At 42.4% G+C, this 17,343-nt stretch overlaps 1 protein-coding gene across 2 annotated transcripts in view; it reads right to left on the minus strand.

The window, feature by feature from the left end:
* The window catches only part of rasa3 (RAS p21 protein activator 3), an 80,048-nt gene extending 67,032 nt beyond the window's left edge, over positions 1-13,016 (minus strand). For both annotated transcript variants that reach the window (XM_069179209.1, XM_069179208.1), the window contains exon 1: positions 12,830-13,016. In XM_069179209.1, coding sequence (XP_069035310.1) covers positions 12,830-12,884 — 55 coding nt within the window. In that variant the 5' untranslated portion in view covers positions 12,885-13,016. The remainder of the gene's footprint in view (positions 1-12,829) is intronic.
* Between the last annotated feature and the right edge of the window lie 4,327 nt (positions 13,017-17,343).

The following is a 17,343-nucleotide window of genomic DNA, read 5'->3' on the forward strand; positions in this document are numbered from 1 at the left end:
TTAGCTGCCATTCCCAGGCCACTTGGGAATGTGCAAAACTGTGTGGTATGTGGTTGCACAGCTGGTAGCATTGTCTCCTGCCCTCTCAGTCAATGTTGGATCCTTTACAGGGAAACTATAGACTCCGAGCATCATTATAAAACATAAGAGATGCAACAATAAGAAACTAAATATCAAGAAAATGCAGATGGTCCTTAAATACCTCTGATACTGCAAGCTCTACATGATCCAAACAGAAATTCAGAGAGCAGAAAGCGGACATTTTAGGATTTCAATTAATTACTGTATTTTTTAGATATACACAACAGTAAAACATCTCAAAAGCACCTTAAACCTTAAATTTCTGTTCTGTTTTAACAGGGAAGTAAGATGTAGAATCAATCTTCCATTTGAAAGATTATTTTTTTTCTGTTTTAGAAAAATAGTTTCACACTGACACAGAAGATGTCTAGTGCACCACTGTATGGCTCAAGAATCCAGCAGGGGAAATGGGAAGGAGATGGCAGTGGGAACAGCCGGACTCCTGCTCAAGCGCTCCCAGTGGAAAGGAGCAGCTGGTATGGAAGACGGAGAGGGGCCTGCTTCTCCCTCCTTCCCGCCACAGGGCCTGGGAAATCCCAGCCCCTCCACAGCAGCGCAGAGACACGGAGAGGAGAGAAGAAGAAGAAAAAAAACGAAACAGGAAATGATAAAGAGCAAAAGGAATTTCAGCCACATCCCAGATGGTACGTATAAACCCGTTAGCTACAGCATCACAGAAGCACGGAAGATAAGTGTCAGAAATGAAATGGAGGGTCTCTTCCTGGCTTACTGAGGGAATTCTTAGCACTCCGGCATACATATGAATGCTGCCTGCAGGGTTCCTTGTTAATCTACTGCTGCTCCCCACCTCTAGTGTCACTGAACTGGAGCACTGCACTGTGCCTGTGAGGTACTATTGAGTTTAAAGTGCACCAGTGAAAAAGACCTGAATTAAGAGCCTCAGGACTGCGATAAGGTAAAGCAAACAGGTCTAAGGTTTAAATTTCAAGCTGCAGTGTTCAAGAGCCACAAGGGCCTATGGTATTCAATTAAAATGTGTCGAGACCCTTCCGGCTTCTGCTGTAAAGGTCCACTGCTTTGTCCTCTTTTGGAAGAATCAATGCACCTCCTGCAGTTTTTATTTCTTACAAACATAGGCAGCCGCTGCCTTTGTTCTTCCGCCAGAAAAACTAAAGTAGAAATGGTGATTAAGCCCTTGTGATTGGCATTCCAGCATTAAGAATTGACATGAAGAAGTGGTAAAGCATCAGGCGACAAGCGCTTGTCATGTCTCCTAAAATTCACCACTCAAATTCTCTTAGACCCCAACTCTTTTCTAAACTGAAAACAGATGTCTTTTAACTGCAAACAAAGCAGAATCTCGTTAACATCAGGACCGGCAGCATGAAAGAACACAACATCGAATTAGCTATGTCATTTTAGAAAGAGAAATAAATTAATAGGACCCTCAAAATGATTAATGTGGTTCTTATGCAGCACTTTAAAAAAACAGCGGCACCAACTGCTAATCGCTCTTTGGCAATATCCTCAGTCTCTCTTGCAGGTTCAAGGTAAGCCCCGAGGAAACTTTCTTTTTCTAAAATGCCCTGGCTGCCAGTTCCACAGCCCTGCTGTAACTGGGACCTCGTGGTCTTGGACAGCTCTGCAGAAGTACGAGGCAGAACGGAACATTTCGACACGTCCCGTCAGTCAGTGGGCTGGTAGTCATTAACACATAGCCTAGACCTCATGAGCACAATCCCACTCAGCAGGTCCTGCAAGGGCCCAGCGTCCCAGCCCAGTTATAAGCTTCGAGCAAAGATGACACTTCATGAAGGGCATGGCCCTTCTGCTTTTCCTCAGCCGACAGATGATGCTGAATTCGTTCCTCGTACAGCTGTAGCAGTCCCAAGGCACTGCGGCATCAAGACAGTGGCAAGACAACAAACAGGTTAGGTCTAACACTTTAAAATGAGGTACACCAACGACGTTCCACGAGGGTGTCCCGTTTCATAACTCTGCTGAAAGCGTCCCTGAACAAGTAAAGACTGGACAATCACATGTTATTACTTCAGAAATCTGTTATTATGGTTATGAAATTCCACCATAATTGACATAATTAATAATGGACATAATGGGGGAGTGGACTCCCCATTACCTGCAAAGCACCTTAATTGGAGTGCAAAAAAAGAAGATATTATTATTATTATTATTATTATTATTATTAGTATTATTATTATTATTATGCCAGGATAACTTTAGGAAAAAAAACATATTCTTGGTAGGCTGAAAATATTCCTTTTTGTGCTTTTTTCCCCGTATTGTGGAATGATTATGGTTGGCCTGAGCTCGGAAAACTTGACCATGGAATGACCTTTGAAAACCAAGCCACTCTTTCACGTAAGGTATGATATATTTTAAACAGGCTTAAGTTTATTTTCTAATCCATTATAGCAGCAATGAAAATTGTGTCTTAATAGATCAACATTCCTAACTGGCATCATACAAACGGAAAGCAGAAGCTGTGGTGAAAAAAATCATTTCCGAAACATTAGAGAACATTTATAATACAGTAAGTGAATTATTATTTTTATTAGATGGTTTGTGACCTTCCCAACCCTTTTTAATAAAGCTAATTAATCACTGCGTTGTTGTCAGACTCTTCTAACGCTTTATGAAAGACTGAATGAAAATAACCAGTGTCTCTGTTTTCGGAACAAGCCTTTCCTTCCTTCTTAAGGAAACTAAAAATACTGCGTGTGAAAACAATGGGAAACTGAAACCATATGGTGCAAACTGGAGGAAACATTGCCTCACTCAAGTGTATCAAGCACCCTTCAACAGTTACATCAGATTGCCCACAACAACGCAGCAAAGCCTAGGTCTTTCACGATACAGCAGAGGACAAGTTCTATATAGACTTCACCCTCACCCATGCTTCAAAACAGAAGGATCACTTCCCCTGTAAGTTTAAAAAGTACATAAAAACAAAACTTGCTGTTCTATATTTCAGTAAAAACCCTACCTTATCATAAACTTAGCTATTAACACAGGCCACACTATTACCTTTCCAATATTAAAAGCCTTGTCTCAGCTGTTTGCTTTCTTGTGCTTCCAACTGGAATTGTACATGCTTAATATAACAATAAAGAAAATATTTCCACAGAGGTTGCATTCAATGACTTATTCCCAACTTTGTATGATTTTATTATTTATTATACAACATCCCTGAAAGGAAACAAGCTGCATCCAGAATGTGACCTTGTGACCTCTAGTACAAACTCAACCGGTTTCGATATACAGCTGTTTAGAAAATTAGATCTTTTCCATAAAGAAATCAAGCAACAGCAGCAGATCATTGATCTATAGAGAACACTTATCAAGAAAAATATTTTGTTTTTCATTTTTGTTTCCTCTCATGTTTGCTTGCTTTCACATTCTATGATGTAGTCCACAGCCTCTGAAATGCGTACATTTAGAAAGTGTTTCAAGTCACCCTCCAAAAGTCCAGACTTTTGCAAAATGTTTAAACCTCACTAAATGATCAGGAGATCCCGTCAGTAAGTACAGTACAGGCATTAAATATTACAGTAGATCAATAAGTTCATGGGAACCCTTTAAGGTGAGATGGTGACAGAAACAACAAAATAGGTGAACAGTAATAAATGTATTAGATGTGGTACATTCTTGGCCCTTCTTACCTGCAAACACACTCAACAGACGCCTGCTAAATCACCCTGTCCCCAGGTCTCTAGAAAGACCACCCACAGGAAAGCAAGCTGTTTAGCACAGACACCTCCCTACACAGCAGCCCAGAAAACCAAGACCTCTTTTCGAACTGAGGTTTCCACATTACAGAGAGTTAACCAGCACCGGCAGAAGAGATGCAGCACAGATATCACAGAGACGTGATCAAGCCTGGCAGCTGAAACCCAGATGCATGCTGGTTCCGGCTAACAAAGGAAATGTCAACACCTGCACAGCTGTACCTGCTTCTGCTGGAGACTCTGAAAAGACTTTGACAGTCACTGAATCTTGAACATGGGCCGAACGCAGAAGAACAAATTCTTCTGAGTATTCTTGATAACTGAGTCGACATTCACACAATCGGAACTTGTCATACTGTATTAAACATTTCAGAATTCGAACATTAACATTGTGAGAACATAAACAGTACAAACTGTTTTAGCACACAAGGTGATAAAACAATAATTTTCAAGAAAATAAAAAATAAGAAATTGTGACATGGCCGTCAGTGTTTCATAGTCAATAGTCAAGGACCCATCATAGTCAATATTTTCACAGGTATCTCAGAGATAAAGGTTATTGCAGAAGGTTTTTTTCTCAATTCTAAAGTCAACAAATCTAAAAGCTGAAGCAAATACTGTATAATGTGAAGCAACTGTATTGTCTAGTCTTCAGAAGGAATGTTCAAACTCTGTTTTCAAGCAGATGTCAAAAATAAAAATAAAAAATACCAGGATCAAAATGCACGAAAAAAAGAACCCCATTTTTGCAGAGATTGAATTCTGCTCTGGAATATAATTCGGTATGAAACAAAACTAAATTCTACTTTTGAGTTTTTATATTGAGTGTGAACATCTTGAGAAGAGAAAAGAACCTTTTAAAGCTATTATGACATGACCTACACCTTGACACAGTCCTGAGGAACTGGCTTAAAGTGCACTTCAAACTTGCCTCACTTGGTAAAAACAAGTGATATTTTTTTTTAAAACAACACGTTTAAAATGTACTACATTACTAAGCCAGTATTTACAGTGAGATTTTGTGAGAAGGAGGCACAGGAGATTAAGGCTTGTTTACTGTTTAACATGTTTAGCTCTCTGCCGATATGGGCATAATATTGGCCTGCATTCACTGTATTTTGTCTGGAAGTCCGGTATGTGTATCTTGTTCTCTTCAGATTCAAGAGCTGGTGCATCGTTTTGTATATTTCTCCATAAGTGGCTTCACCTCTAGGTCTATTTTTTCACGGTTATCAAGAATCATCAGACCCATGTCACTGCAAGTGAAAGGGCTGGGTAAATTCAGCTTTTTTACAACTAAGTACCAAGCCTCACTGTTGTGAAAATATTTCTTTTTCTTGACAGTTTCTGTCAAGTCTTTTTAAGAGCTAAGCTATGGTAGAGAACCTTACGTTCATGCCTGAAAGTTTAAGATGACAAAAATCTTAAATTGCCAACATCATAAAACAAACTTTGCAGGTAGGATCATTACACCACACCTCTGCAACACAGGTGTCCTTATTTACTTTGGACATATGCCAGGAAGGAAAGAGTTAAAGTGTTTTTTTTTTGGTTTTTCAAGGTTTTTTTTTTAATAACCACAGGAAGTTTATGAAACAGCTCTGGAAAACTGCCAAAGGGGCTGACAATAGTGTCAGTTAACTAAAACTGAAACTTTCCTTTCAGTCCCATACAGAGGCTGGAAGAAACTTTGCTGACAAACTCAAATTTAAGAGAATACAGCCCCAATAGACAAAACAGATCACCATTTCCTCTGGAGCCCCTACTCCTCTAGAGTCGTACTAGAACCCTGCATTCTGGCACTTCATTCTTTCCAAACAAAGACAAACTAGGAACCTAAATGAAACATGGCACTTATGAAATGGCAAACCCGAGGACAGCAAGTCCTAAATTTACATAAATCTAACCACAAAATCTGGTTAGAATTAGCCTGTTGCTGAGCAAAACAAGGAACATTTCTTGTAGTCACTCCAGCCAATCAGGATATCGGCTGTGCCTGTTTCCTGTATTCCAGACCAAGAGCCCTGACTCATGGAATTGTGGAAGAGAAACCCGGCACACAACTTCCTTCAAGCATGTGCCTTCTCCAGGAAAAATACAGGAAGGTCTCTGCAAGTATACAACAAAGGTGCCCTTTTAGGAAAGTTTCAAAACATATTGGATAGTTACCAGAAAGAAGAGAAGTAAGCATTGCGCTAAAGAAGAGATGAGTGGACAACAGAGACAAGAATGTACATTATGAAGAAAGCATTTCTTAGGGTTAGGGAGAGTGTGTTTTTAACATCCCCAAAGGGCAAGTTGTTATAGACTATATGAAACAGACTATGTGAAAACCGACTTACATACAAGCAAAACATTAGACCTCCAGCAGATTACAATGCCTCATTAATATGGCTGTGGAATACAAAGCCTAAAATGATTGACCCTTGTAAAATGACTATGCAATATAGGACATCACTGCACCATGAGACACTTAAAAATAAGGGCAAAGTAAAATGAGGTTTGATGTCACAATGTTTTGACAACAATGCCCACAAGTGACTAAGAAGGGTAGTTTCCGGCCAGCTAATCTGCGACAGTAAGTTTCTGTTCCTCTTTGACATGTAGAGATTGAACCCACAGACCTGCACCTACAGTAGCAACGTGATTAGCTCAATTTGGGGGTTCACAGCTTTCTCCACCAATCTGGAATTTAAGAAGACAGGAGAAATTGATGGTGTAATTGAAAATAAATGGGGCTGATAAATCCGCAGACCACCCTTTACGAGCTGATCACCTTCTTAAAAGTGATTAGAGGAAAAATAAACTAGAATGTTCTAAACCAAAACTTTATCAGATTATTAGAAACAACCCATGAACTTGCTGGCCTCATGGGAAAAGACCAGTCATACCAATGTCCAATAGAAAAAAAAAAATTTTTTCCTTCACAGTTGTGAGTAGGCAGGCTTATATAGATTCATACAGCATAAAACACTGACATGATCACCATCACGTGGTTTGAAGAGACAAGAGAAGTTTACAGCCTGGGGTGAAAAAAAAACATCCAGTTGTTTGCTGCTATGCTGCTGTTTGTTGTTTTTACTTTTTTTTTAAAAAGCAGGGCTCAAAAGAATAAAGGCTTCAGGATGATGCCCTGAAGCTTGTGTTGTTCTTGATCGTTAGCCCAGTGTTAAAAGGGTCTGGAGAGATACTATTAATATTAACCACTGTGAACTAAAAATGCAGAAAGTAACTGTAAAGCTAGTCTTGCTTTGCATAGTCAAGGCAGTGTTTCCTTTCCGTAGTGAGATAACCAAAAGGGTCAGACAGTTTCTGCATAATGTCCATGTCAGGTTTGACAAGGGTATTGACTTTACTGAAGGCCAATAATTGTTCTCTGAATTGGCCTAGACTAATCTGTAGCTTGTCTAAACTATTGCCTTTGTACAAACAACCTAGATCTTAATGTATTATTTAAAAAAAAAAACTTTAAAATTCCTTTGCATTCTGTTGATGTATAATTGAGTTATTTGTATTAACTAAGAAAAGAAACTTAGTATAGCTATGACTCTTACACATAAAAAAGCAACAACAGAGAGCTGCGGACTTCACAAAACAAACACCTGAGACATGCCATACAGTGCTTTGATTTAATAGTCAAGTTCTATACGTTACATCTGTTTGCTTTTTTAATCAAAGAAGCTTTTATTATCTTGATATTCATTGTGTGAAGAATGCAGAAGTGGAATCAGACTTAACATTCCATTGAAACATGACAGGTTTTATATGTGATATACAGTAGCCCTATGTTGACTTTTGCAGCAAACTATGCAGAAACATATTTTAACATTTAAATCAAACTCCTTGCTAGATATAGTAATTTATAATCATAAACCATAAAAATTCCATTTTGAAAACGAAATCAATGCTTAAGCTGAGGTCAGGATTTCAGCACACCTATGTTGTACATTCACAGGCAAGACTCCAGGTCAATCAGTTAAATTACGAGGTAGTTCAGCTTTGAGACAAACACCCCAGATTTTATTATGAGGTAGTGTCTCCAACCATTACTAAATATACACAGGCTGCAAATCAAACCAGAAAAGTGAACTACAACCACATCCTCTTTATCTTGTGATTATACAATTAGATTTCTGGTATAAAGATGGATGCTGTTGTGCTGTTGTGTGTGTGTGTTTCCTGGTTTGGGCAATGTCACCCAGTAAAAGCATCACTGAACGATAGATGATTAATATCCGAGTATCTGATCATTATCAACGTATCAGAGTCTTCTAGTATCAGATGACTCAAAAACTGATAGACATTCTTACTCCAATCCACAAACTCTCGATCCTATTTTTAATCCTGTAGAAAGAATACAGAAATTGCGTTGATCATCTTCTTCTGCAAAACAAAAGGCAGATTTCTGTAAATCCCTGCTGTGACTTTGAAACTTGCAGCCCAACTGAAAATACGTGAAGGGTGAGTCAAAAAACATAGCCAAGATGGATCCTTCTACCTGATCATCAGGCAGTGGTTTTCATGGCAGAAGAAAATAGCTGAAATTCTGCAAACAATAGTGTTAGTTCATCTTTTTATTACATGAAAGACAATCTTTTCTTAAGTCACAGAAAACTGGAGCCTATCACAGAAGCAGAGGAGTTAAGGTCCTACTACCTGGGTGGAAACAGTTAATTGCACAACATGTACACACATACAGAAAGCACACAGAGACACTTATCAACCCAGTAGCAGGCTGGAGCATTGGAGGAACCTGGAGGAACTCCTGAAACCCATGTATTCACAGGGAAGCATGCAAACTCCCCAAAGACATCAATGAAAAAAAAAAACATGTGGAATCATAGCAGCACACTGAAGCGCTTTTACAATAGCCACTATTAAATACTAAGATAGAATGTATTCTTATTCTCGCTCACAGCAAACAATTCCAGGTCAAGGAGGACAATATCAATAACTGGCCAGGTGTGATCGCTTAACACTGACCTTCACTTCAGGCTCATGTTCAGGTCCACGCTGCTCGTAATAATAAACCAAATCTGTACTCTAATACAGATCAAGCAGTACTCAGAGAATCTCTGCACATTTGTACCCTTCATGCAGTTTAGCTAGGTATCCTGTAAATTAACAGCCACTGATCTCCGTACTGCAATCTGCACCCCCTTCTCTCTCTTAGACTTGCTGCACAGATCTGTCAGTCACTTGAAAGTAAATCTCTTAACTGTGACTAATTCCTTGAGTACAGTTGTTACTATAATTTAACAGAAACAAGGATAAAAAAAGTCCCCGGGCTTCATTTTCATAGAGTGTCTCTGTATGTCGACTGCACTGATTCGATCGCTTATGATCACTGTGTTTTGCATGTACTTCTCAGGAAAAAAATAACTACTAATGCAGAACTGTCAGCTTCATACTCAGTTTTTTCCTCCTCGGGCATCATTATCTGGAGAGGGCTGGTCCCCCTGTGTGAAATGATTGAAGTCATTTCCTGTGGTAATGTACAGTATCCAGACTCAACACTTCCTGCTAGAGGACTGCTACCATGAGCTGATGTTGTGCTGGCCAGCTACTGTAACTGTTGATGCGACAGTTTCTCCAGCCCCCCTTATTAAGACATCTTATCTTCCTTATGCAATAAGAGTCTCCGCCCCCAGTGTGATATATCAACTCTTGAGAAATCCAACCCACTAGAACTGCGTCCCAGAGCAATGAAGATGATGACTGTCCACTGCGCTCAGTAATGTCAGCCCACGATGTGTCTCTATCAGTCTGGACTGTGAGTTCTCATGTGACTGTGAAGTCAGATTTTCCCCACACACAGGTCATCGTATGCTTGGTTGACCCAGGGGAAGCAGTTTCCTTGATTTCCTGTGGGCTCTCTTTTGCTTCAGCTATCTGGATCCAATTTATTTCCAATTTGCCATGAACTCATCAATCATCTTTAGTCACTCCTCTCTGTCACAAGCGTTGTTGCTCAACATGACAGAGAATTAAGTAAGCATTTAATACGCATTTAATACAGTCGTAAATAATGGAAATGGGGGTGAGAGAAGGACCCAGGAGATGTCTGGTCATTGTGTAAGCTTTGTGTACCTAATCCCAGGAGAGCTCCCAGCTGAATGAAAACCAGGACGCTCCACAACAGTTCATTTGGAACACTAAAAACATCAGTGTCATAATAAACCAAATCTGGACTCAAGGCAGCCCATGATAAAGGTAATTTTGACTTCATTCACGAATTTTCATTTTTTAACTTAACACGCATGACACCTTAAAATATAATGACAATTACACTGTCACAACACAACCAGAAAGGAAATCTGAAGAACGTCACCCGGCAGGACAGATAACGATGACCTTTTTTTTCCTAACTGATTCTGTTCCTACAAGCAGAACAACAGATGTACCCCTGCCCTGACCTCACAACCCACGTTGTATCTTAAAGGCGCGTAAAGAAGCTAAGACACAAACTGACTGCCCCACACTGTTACACTAAGGCGGTCATAACAGTCAGGTTCCTCTTCCAGTCAGTGGCCCAGCCTGAGAGGAAGCTGTGGCCTCTACAAAAACAGAAAAGCAACTCTGGTTGGTAGTCAGATTGGTGCGAATAATATAGTGTACAGTACTGTACAAAAGAAAACCCCTTCTCAGGCACCCTATAAGAGGTGAGAGAGTATTTAAGATGAAACAAAGCCTACACTGACTTCGGTAAACAGAATCCCAGCAGCTCCAAGATGTTTTGTGGTAAGATACTCAAATGAGCGTCTATGAAATGCATCTTAACAGGCGAGGCCGCCACTATAATTTACTTGGGAGAGACCACAAAACAGACAGCATGTGGGGGTGGAACTGAATGTCAAAATCAAGTTGTACATTACACAAAGGTCCCTCTTCATAGACAACTGATCTGCTATCACGAACGTCACTCGATATTGGGTTATCTACATATATCGTGCGATATACTGTGTCTAAGATATATGTATATATTTCCTACACTCTGATGAGGCCATATAAAAACAGCAAACAAGATTCATAGTTTATAGTGGAGTCGAAAACGGAAATTATTTAGAAGCTAGCAGAGTAAAAGGCTCCGGTACAAAGAGGTATGCTCCTTCGATGGAAGTGAAATCGACAATGCATTAACAATTCAACATGAATCAAATTTAAATCAAAGCGCAACAGCTGCTTCCCCTGCATCAGATGAGAGCCGTGCGGGCGTCTGTCACCTCCTCAGTTTCAGACACACGCAAGAAAAGAAAAGAAGGTTATTACCACACCAGGCACACGCCGTTGTCACACGTCTGCCGCCCGCTCAGTGGCGTTCGTCGGGGGAAAACAGATTTCCCCCCCCCCGTATAGCGATATATTTTTACAATGATTTTTACGATAGCAAACATAAATCATCCTATTTCATCTGAACACCTCGTCGGCATTTCGCTTTCTCAAAACACACACACACACTGTACAGAGGAAATAAAACATGCGCCACGTGCCGAACAGGGCGCCTTAAAAAGTATGGACGCTCGGACACTCCGGACAGCCGGCAGAATCCGCGGGTGATGGGGTGGGTATCTTACCGCACAGACCAGCTCTGGCGCCCGAAAGCTACCGGGAAAAGTCCCACATCCCAGATTGTAGTATCTCATGTCTAAAAAACCTATGAACTGCCGCCTGGGTCGCGCGTCTGAAGAAGCCAAGAGACCCCGCCGCTCTCGCCGTTACCATATGACAGCAACAGCAAACAAGTTTCTCTGCCTGACAGGAAGGTGTGTGTTTTCCAAAACCAGAAACGCAACCACGGTAGTCAGTCCAATGAATGCACATAGTATAACGCGGAGTACTGTGATGCACAACGGAAATTTCATTTTCTCGCATCTAAAGGGAAAAGACCCCAGGCACAGCTGGCACCGACTTGGAAACCTAACCCCACACATCCAGGGCACCGATAAAAAAACGACGTTTATATTTTATGTTCAACTACTCAGATTCCCGTCCCTAACAATGCACCGTCAATCGGTTAAGCAGCCAAAGTTAACACGGAAGTTTAAACACTTTTTAGGGACAGACGGTCCAAAGAACCGTTTGGACATCTGTGTGGGGGAAAAAAGGCACGAAAATAGAAGACGTCAAGCAAAGCGACACACAAAAAAATAAAAATGCATGGAGTAGCTCCTAAATCCAAGTCCAGGAGATGTTGGATACGCTTGGGATACATGGGTACATGCACCAAACTCCCTCTCCAGACAGCGCTATGCACTGTGCGCTGAAAGACACGCGTCACGCTCAAATGTCATGGTTTCTGTCACTTGATCGGTGTTCCGCAGCGAAGAGCATCCTCATGACACCTCATTTTAAACAAAAGCCAATAATAAGACGCAACCTTTCGCCAGGAAACGTCGGCGGGAAGGATGGACGAAGATTATTCATGATAATCTATTCATGATAATCCCACTTCATTCGTTCTCCCCGAACCAACATTTCACTGCTTCAAAGACTCCATGTCCGGCACATGAAGGGGACCGTTTCACTACGACGGAATGCCGCATCAATCGCCAAGAAGCGGTGCTGCGACAGCTCAGCCCCGCCGGCCAACATCGCCTCGCTGACCTAAAGCGAAGGAGGAAAGCCGCCGGCCGCCTGCTGCTCCAGCGGCTGTCGGCTCGGAAAAAGGACAACTTTCCCCGACTTGTCAGATCTGTAACTGCACGCGTTACACTCGGCACGTTTTCAGAAACACACGGCTGCCTCGACACGCTACATTCCTCTTCCCTGGAAGGAGCACCGCTGTCGTTCCTCAGCCCTCTCGCCCTCTCAGAAATACTTCGCTAGCACGTATTTTTCAACCGGGGACGGACGGATCATAAACAGGACGATGTTCGCCTTTTGAAAACATATATTTGTAGGAAATCTGTTTTTAATGGGGGGCGGCTGGTGTTACACTAAGAAGACAAAGCTCCAGCAAAAGCAGCCGCCGCTTAGACCATACAGCTGTGAATGCAGATGCCCAACTCAATGAGCTGCGCTCTTCATGAATTCCGCCTTACCTATTTTGATTTTGACGCTCTGAAACACTCGTAACCCTTCTTCTTCGACCGCCATGCTCGCAGCCCCGACTTTCCCTTTTTGGTGCTGGACGAGAGCGGTGCCTTCGCCGTGCTGGGTCGCCTTGCCAGTGCAGCTGAGCTCAGTGCCAGGGCGGAGAGCTACTTTGTCCCGCACTCCGCGCACACAGCCAGCCTGACTGCTCCAACTCCCCTAACATGTCCCGGGGGGGCGGGGCTCGGGGGCTCCGACACGCCCCCCTCCGCACCCGATTGGACACTGACGCGGCCGAGTTCTGCGGTGGGCGGGGTCGTGAGAAGCGCTGGCTTCTTTTTGTGCCATTTTTTTGACAAGTACAGTACGGTGCTTCTTTCTTTTTTTAAAAAAAGAATTGCATTTCGAGATGTTATGTGGTTTATGAAAAAGCAGTCGCGAACACGTGTGTTTTTTTTTTGGTCTTTACATGTCCGGGCTTGGAAGCCTTGTTCTAACATCACATCTGGAGGATGAGCGGTTCATGTGTTAAAGCGTCTCACCGCTGATTTAGTTTGTTAAAACAATATACTTAAAATTGCGAAGATGTGAATGGACGGTTTACATTCCTCTTGGTCAAGTCAGAAGTGTCGTTACAAATGTCTAAAATGTCTATAATGAGTCATTCCATTCTAATTATACGACGATTAACGAGAGGAACTGTAAAGAGAATGCACTGATCACTTTACAATTATAGCAGGACGTAAAACACATCGCTGCTTTGTGGGGAATCTGTAAAGCGAACAGTAATAAGACAAATTGTGCTACGACACTTCAAATTATGAAGAACACCTGACCGTGAGCGCGCTTGGAATAAACGCGTTTAGTTACGTATTTCACATGAAACAAAACGAGTCTGCTCGGCACAGGACCCTTCCGTAGGATGACTGGTTTTCTGACTTGAAAGATCTCCGCAAGAGGAGCCTCCGGTGGGGCCGGTTTCCCATTTCGGGTGATGGGTCCTGAATTTCCCCTCCCCACTCCCGCGGCCTGTCGTCTTCCCGTGATCACCACGTGCTGAATCCCGCCGGGATTGTCGGTTTTCCGTTTCTCGGGCGCCTGGGAGCCCAGAGTCCCAGAGCGCTTCAGGCCAGCGGTCCGTGTCGCGGCGTAGAGAGACCGTGCTACAGCCGTGGGATAATCAAGGCTTAGATTCAGCTTCCTGGGGGAGCAGTTTCTCGACGAGCCCCGTGACATACTCTTTCTATTTTCTGGGATTCTCATGGTGTCGTGTTATTCGGTTTTTTTTTTGCTATCCCCCCCGACTCTTTTGAAATGTAGTCCAGGCAGTAGTTAGCATGACTGAATCCTTCTCCCGATATTGGGTGCCTATAAGGTCACATCTTCAATATAAGATAATATAAGATCGTGCCTATAAGGTCACATCTTCAATATGACTGTCTTCTAATGCTCTAGTCACGATCTGGCTCCATCATACATCTCTGAAACTCCTCCGTGTTCACTCCGCTCAGCTGAGGCACTGTCCCCAGGACTAGATCCCGGACTCGGTGTTCTAGGGTTATGGAGTGGCCTGCTCCAGACTCTGTAGAGACAACGTCTTTCACTCTTTTCCCTTCACACCCGAAACGTTGTGTTCCCTTTCGCCTCTTTTCGGCAAGGAATAAACCTTTACTTGTTTCTTTCGCTCTCTTCACATCCAAACTTTAAACCTTACCCCTTTTACCAAAGTCTACGTCTGATTGCCTCCTTCTGTAGAAACCCGCCTGCTCTAGGTTTCTTTTTTATTGATGTCTTTTTACTTCTTATTGTACCTTTTTTTTTACTTTTATTTGTATTCTCGATGTGCGTCGTTGGGTTGGAAAAGGCGCTTATAAATAAGTCACTATTTTATAGTTTATTATATAATATAATTTATAGTATAGTACATTATATAGTAATAACAGTAATAATACATTAATATTACATACACACACAAAAGCTAAAACGCACGTCATTACAAAAGGCTCCATCGAATCGGCCCAATGCGCTGGGGCTGTGCTGCACTATAGCTGCTTTACGCGTTTCAGTGGCCCCACCTGTGCCGACAGAGCCGGGCGAAGTTTTACCCCTGCAGCCCGGCTCAATCACGGCAGATCGCGGGATCAGGGCGTGCACAGCACCCGCTCCCCGGATAGCGACGAAGGCCCTGTCTCCGGCCACAGGAGCATTCACAACAGCCCGGGCTGCAAGGAGGCGACATCATCTTCTGGAGCCGTCTCCTGTGCGCCGAGCCGTGTTCCGCCCCCTCAAATGCAATGAAAGGTACTGTAGGTGGGCCACTGATTGATCCTCATTGAAAAGTAGCGCTGGAAAATCCTCAAACAAAACTGTGAAAAGCAACTTTCTTAAGAGTGTCACGAATAAGCAGGGATCTTGGCCGCCCGGGCTAAAGGTCTTCTTTAGCTTAGCCGGCAAGACCCCTGTAGAGCGACACCGGAGACCCGGGTTCGCTCCCAGGCGGCGGAGAGACGGTGGGCTGAGAGAACAGCAGCGAGGGCACAAGGCCCGAGAACCTGAATCCGTTACAATTTATTCCATACAATAACCACACGTGTCAATAGCCATACATCCAGTTATAGAAAAAGACAGCATTTTAGAGGATTACTAAATGCATCAATGCACAAGCTCTTTAATGTCTTCCACATCGCTAGGGTTGTGTTATCTAAAATGACTGAAATGTCAATATTTATATTCAACAAATCCCAACAAGGTTCTCTGCACAGAGGGCGATATTTTGGCCACGTTCCAGTTTCTAGATGCCCGTTCAGCGAGAGGTACCGTTAGATGATAGTAATTTCTCGAATTTAGCTAGTGCTTCTCATCCTACAGAATCCCAAAGCGCCTTACATATAGAAGCAGGAGACCCGCTTCAATCTACATGGTTTTCATGTAGTTAAATCGCACACGTCAAAACGTTTCCGGAATAACCACTAGTGAACGAGTTTACTGAATACGATGCAGTTGTTTACAAAGAAAGTGAAATGTGCTATCACCACCAGCTGTATCAATGTATTATATTGATATCCATGAATTAATAGTGTTAATGATGTGCAGCAACGTATTTTTATTTTCAGCTACCAACATTTCCCTATAGTTACATGGTTTGATATTAATATACCAGATTAAGTGGGTTTAATGAAGTAGTACAACTTTTGAGCGGGAAGCTAATGTTTTCAGTAACATCTAACGCACCACAAGTACTCACTATCGATCGCTGTCTGCCAGGGAATCACACAGCCGAACAACACCGCGGCATCGCACCTTGACAACCAGGCCTGCAGCTGGGGAGCAGGAGCAGGCAGGAGAAGAAGAAGGAGGAAAGGAGAAAGAAGAAGGAAGGTTACACCAACGGCAGACAGAAGACCTAGAGACAGAGAGAAAAAGAAAGAACAAGAACAGTACAAAATAACATCGAGTAAAACATTGACCCAGCAGCAGCACAGACATCCGTTTTACATCTGAGGAGGGAAATCCAAGCAAAGGAACCAACAAAGACCCTTCTGTTCCTCCACAGCTCACAAAAGAGTGTGAGCTCTTCAGATGGTCGGTAGAAACTGTGTTGGTACTGTACTGTATGTCCAGAGACCAGGGCAGCATACTCCTGTTTTACTAACGCACATCCTCCGAGGTGTGAGCTGAGCAGTGGGAGCGCTGCTTTCTTGCCTTTATAAATTACAGCCCAGAAAGGCTCGATTTTAAATTATTCTTTTTTTAACGTGTATCTTAGCAAAACATTGTGGACTGCCTTTCAGAATCTATTTTTAATTACAGTGTAAAAAAGCTATGGCCTGTTGAGTTACATCTTAAATTAAAAATTGAACTCCGTGATATCCCCACTTCTTTCAAAGAGGTAGGAGAAATGTATACACGTTCACCACCCCATAAGCAGCAGAGAACAGGTATGAATATGTACATGAACCAATTGCAACTTTGTTCTGTTTTCTGATTCATTTTCTTTAAAAAAATAAAAATAATTCGTGGTTCCTGAGCACATCTTCTGTTTTACTGGAAAGATTCCTAACAAGGTAGCTTCAGGCTCTTGATCATTACAAATCACAAGAATAAAACAGTTAAATGGCCCTAGCTTCTTATCAGATATGGGGGCAACTGCAGGGAGATACTTATGTCACAGATGGGTTCAAAACCACTGATGGCCTTCTGTTCATATAAAGACAGTGGGCAGGTTTTTCAAAATGCTTCAATACAGTACATGTGAGTAGAAAGTGACATGTTTGTATCAACTGACCTACATGAAAGTAAAGGCCCAGTCTGTTTCTGTGTGGGGTATCATTCCACACCAAAGCTACCGGCTGTTCATGCAGGGTTAATGGGTGCTTTTCCTCATGTGGCTCCAATCACCTACATGTGGACATGTTTTGTGCAGCTGTTTGGAATGTCTTTTCTTGCCTGGAGGCCACCCAAGGAAGCTAACGACAGACATATCACAGTGTTACATAAGCCAGTGGGAGCAGGGACGACAGCA

Source organism: Lepisosteus oculatus, chromosome 15 (genome assembly GCF_040954835.1).
Source record: "Lepisosteus oculatus isolate fLepOcu1 chromosome 15, fLepOcu1.hap2, whole genome shotgun sequence".
Lineage (NCBI taxonomy): Eukaryota > Metazoa > Chordata > Actinopteri > Semionotiformes > Lepisosteidae > Lepisosteus > Lepisosteus oculatus.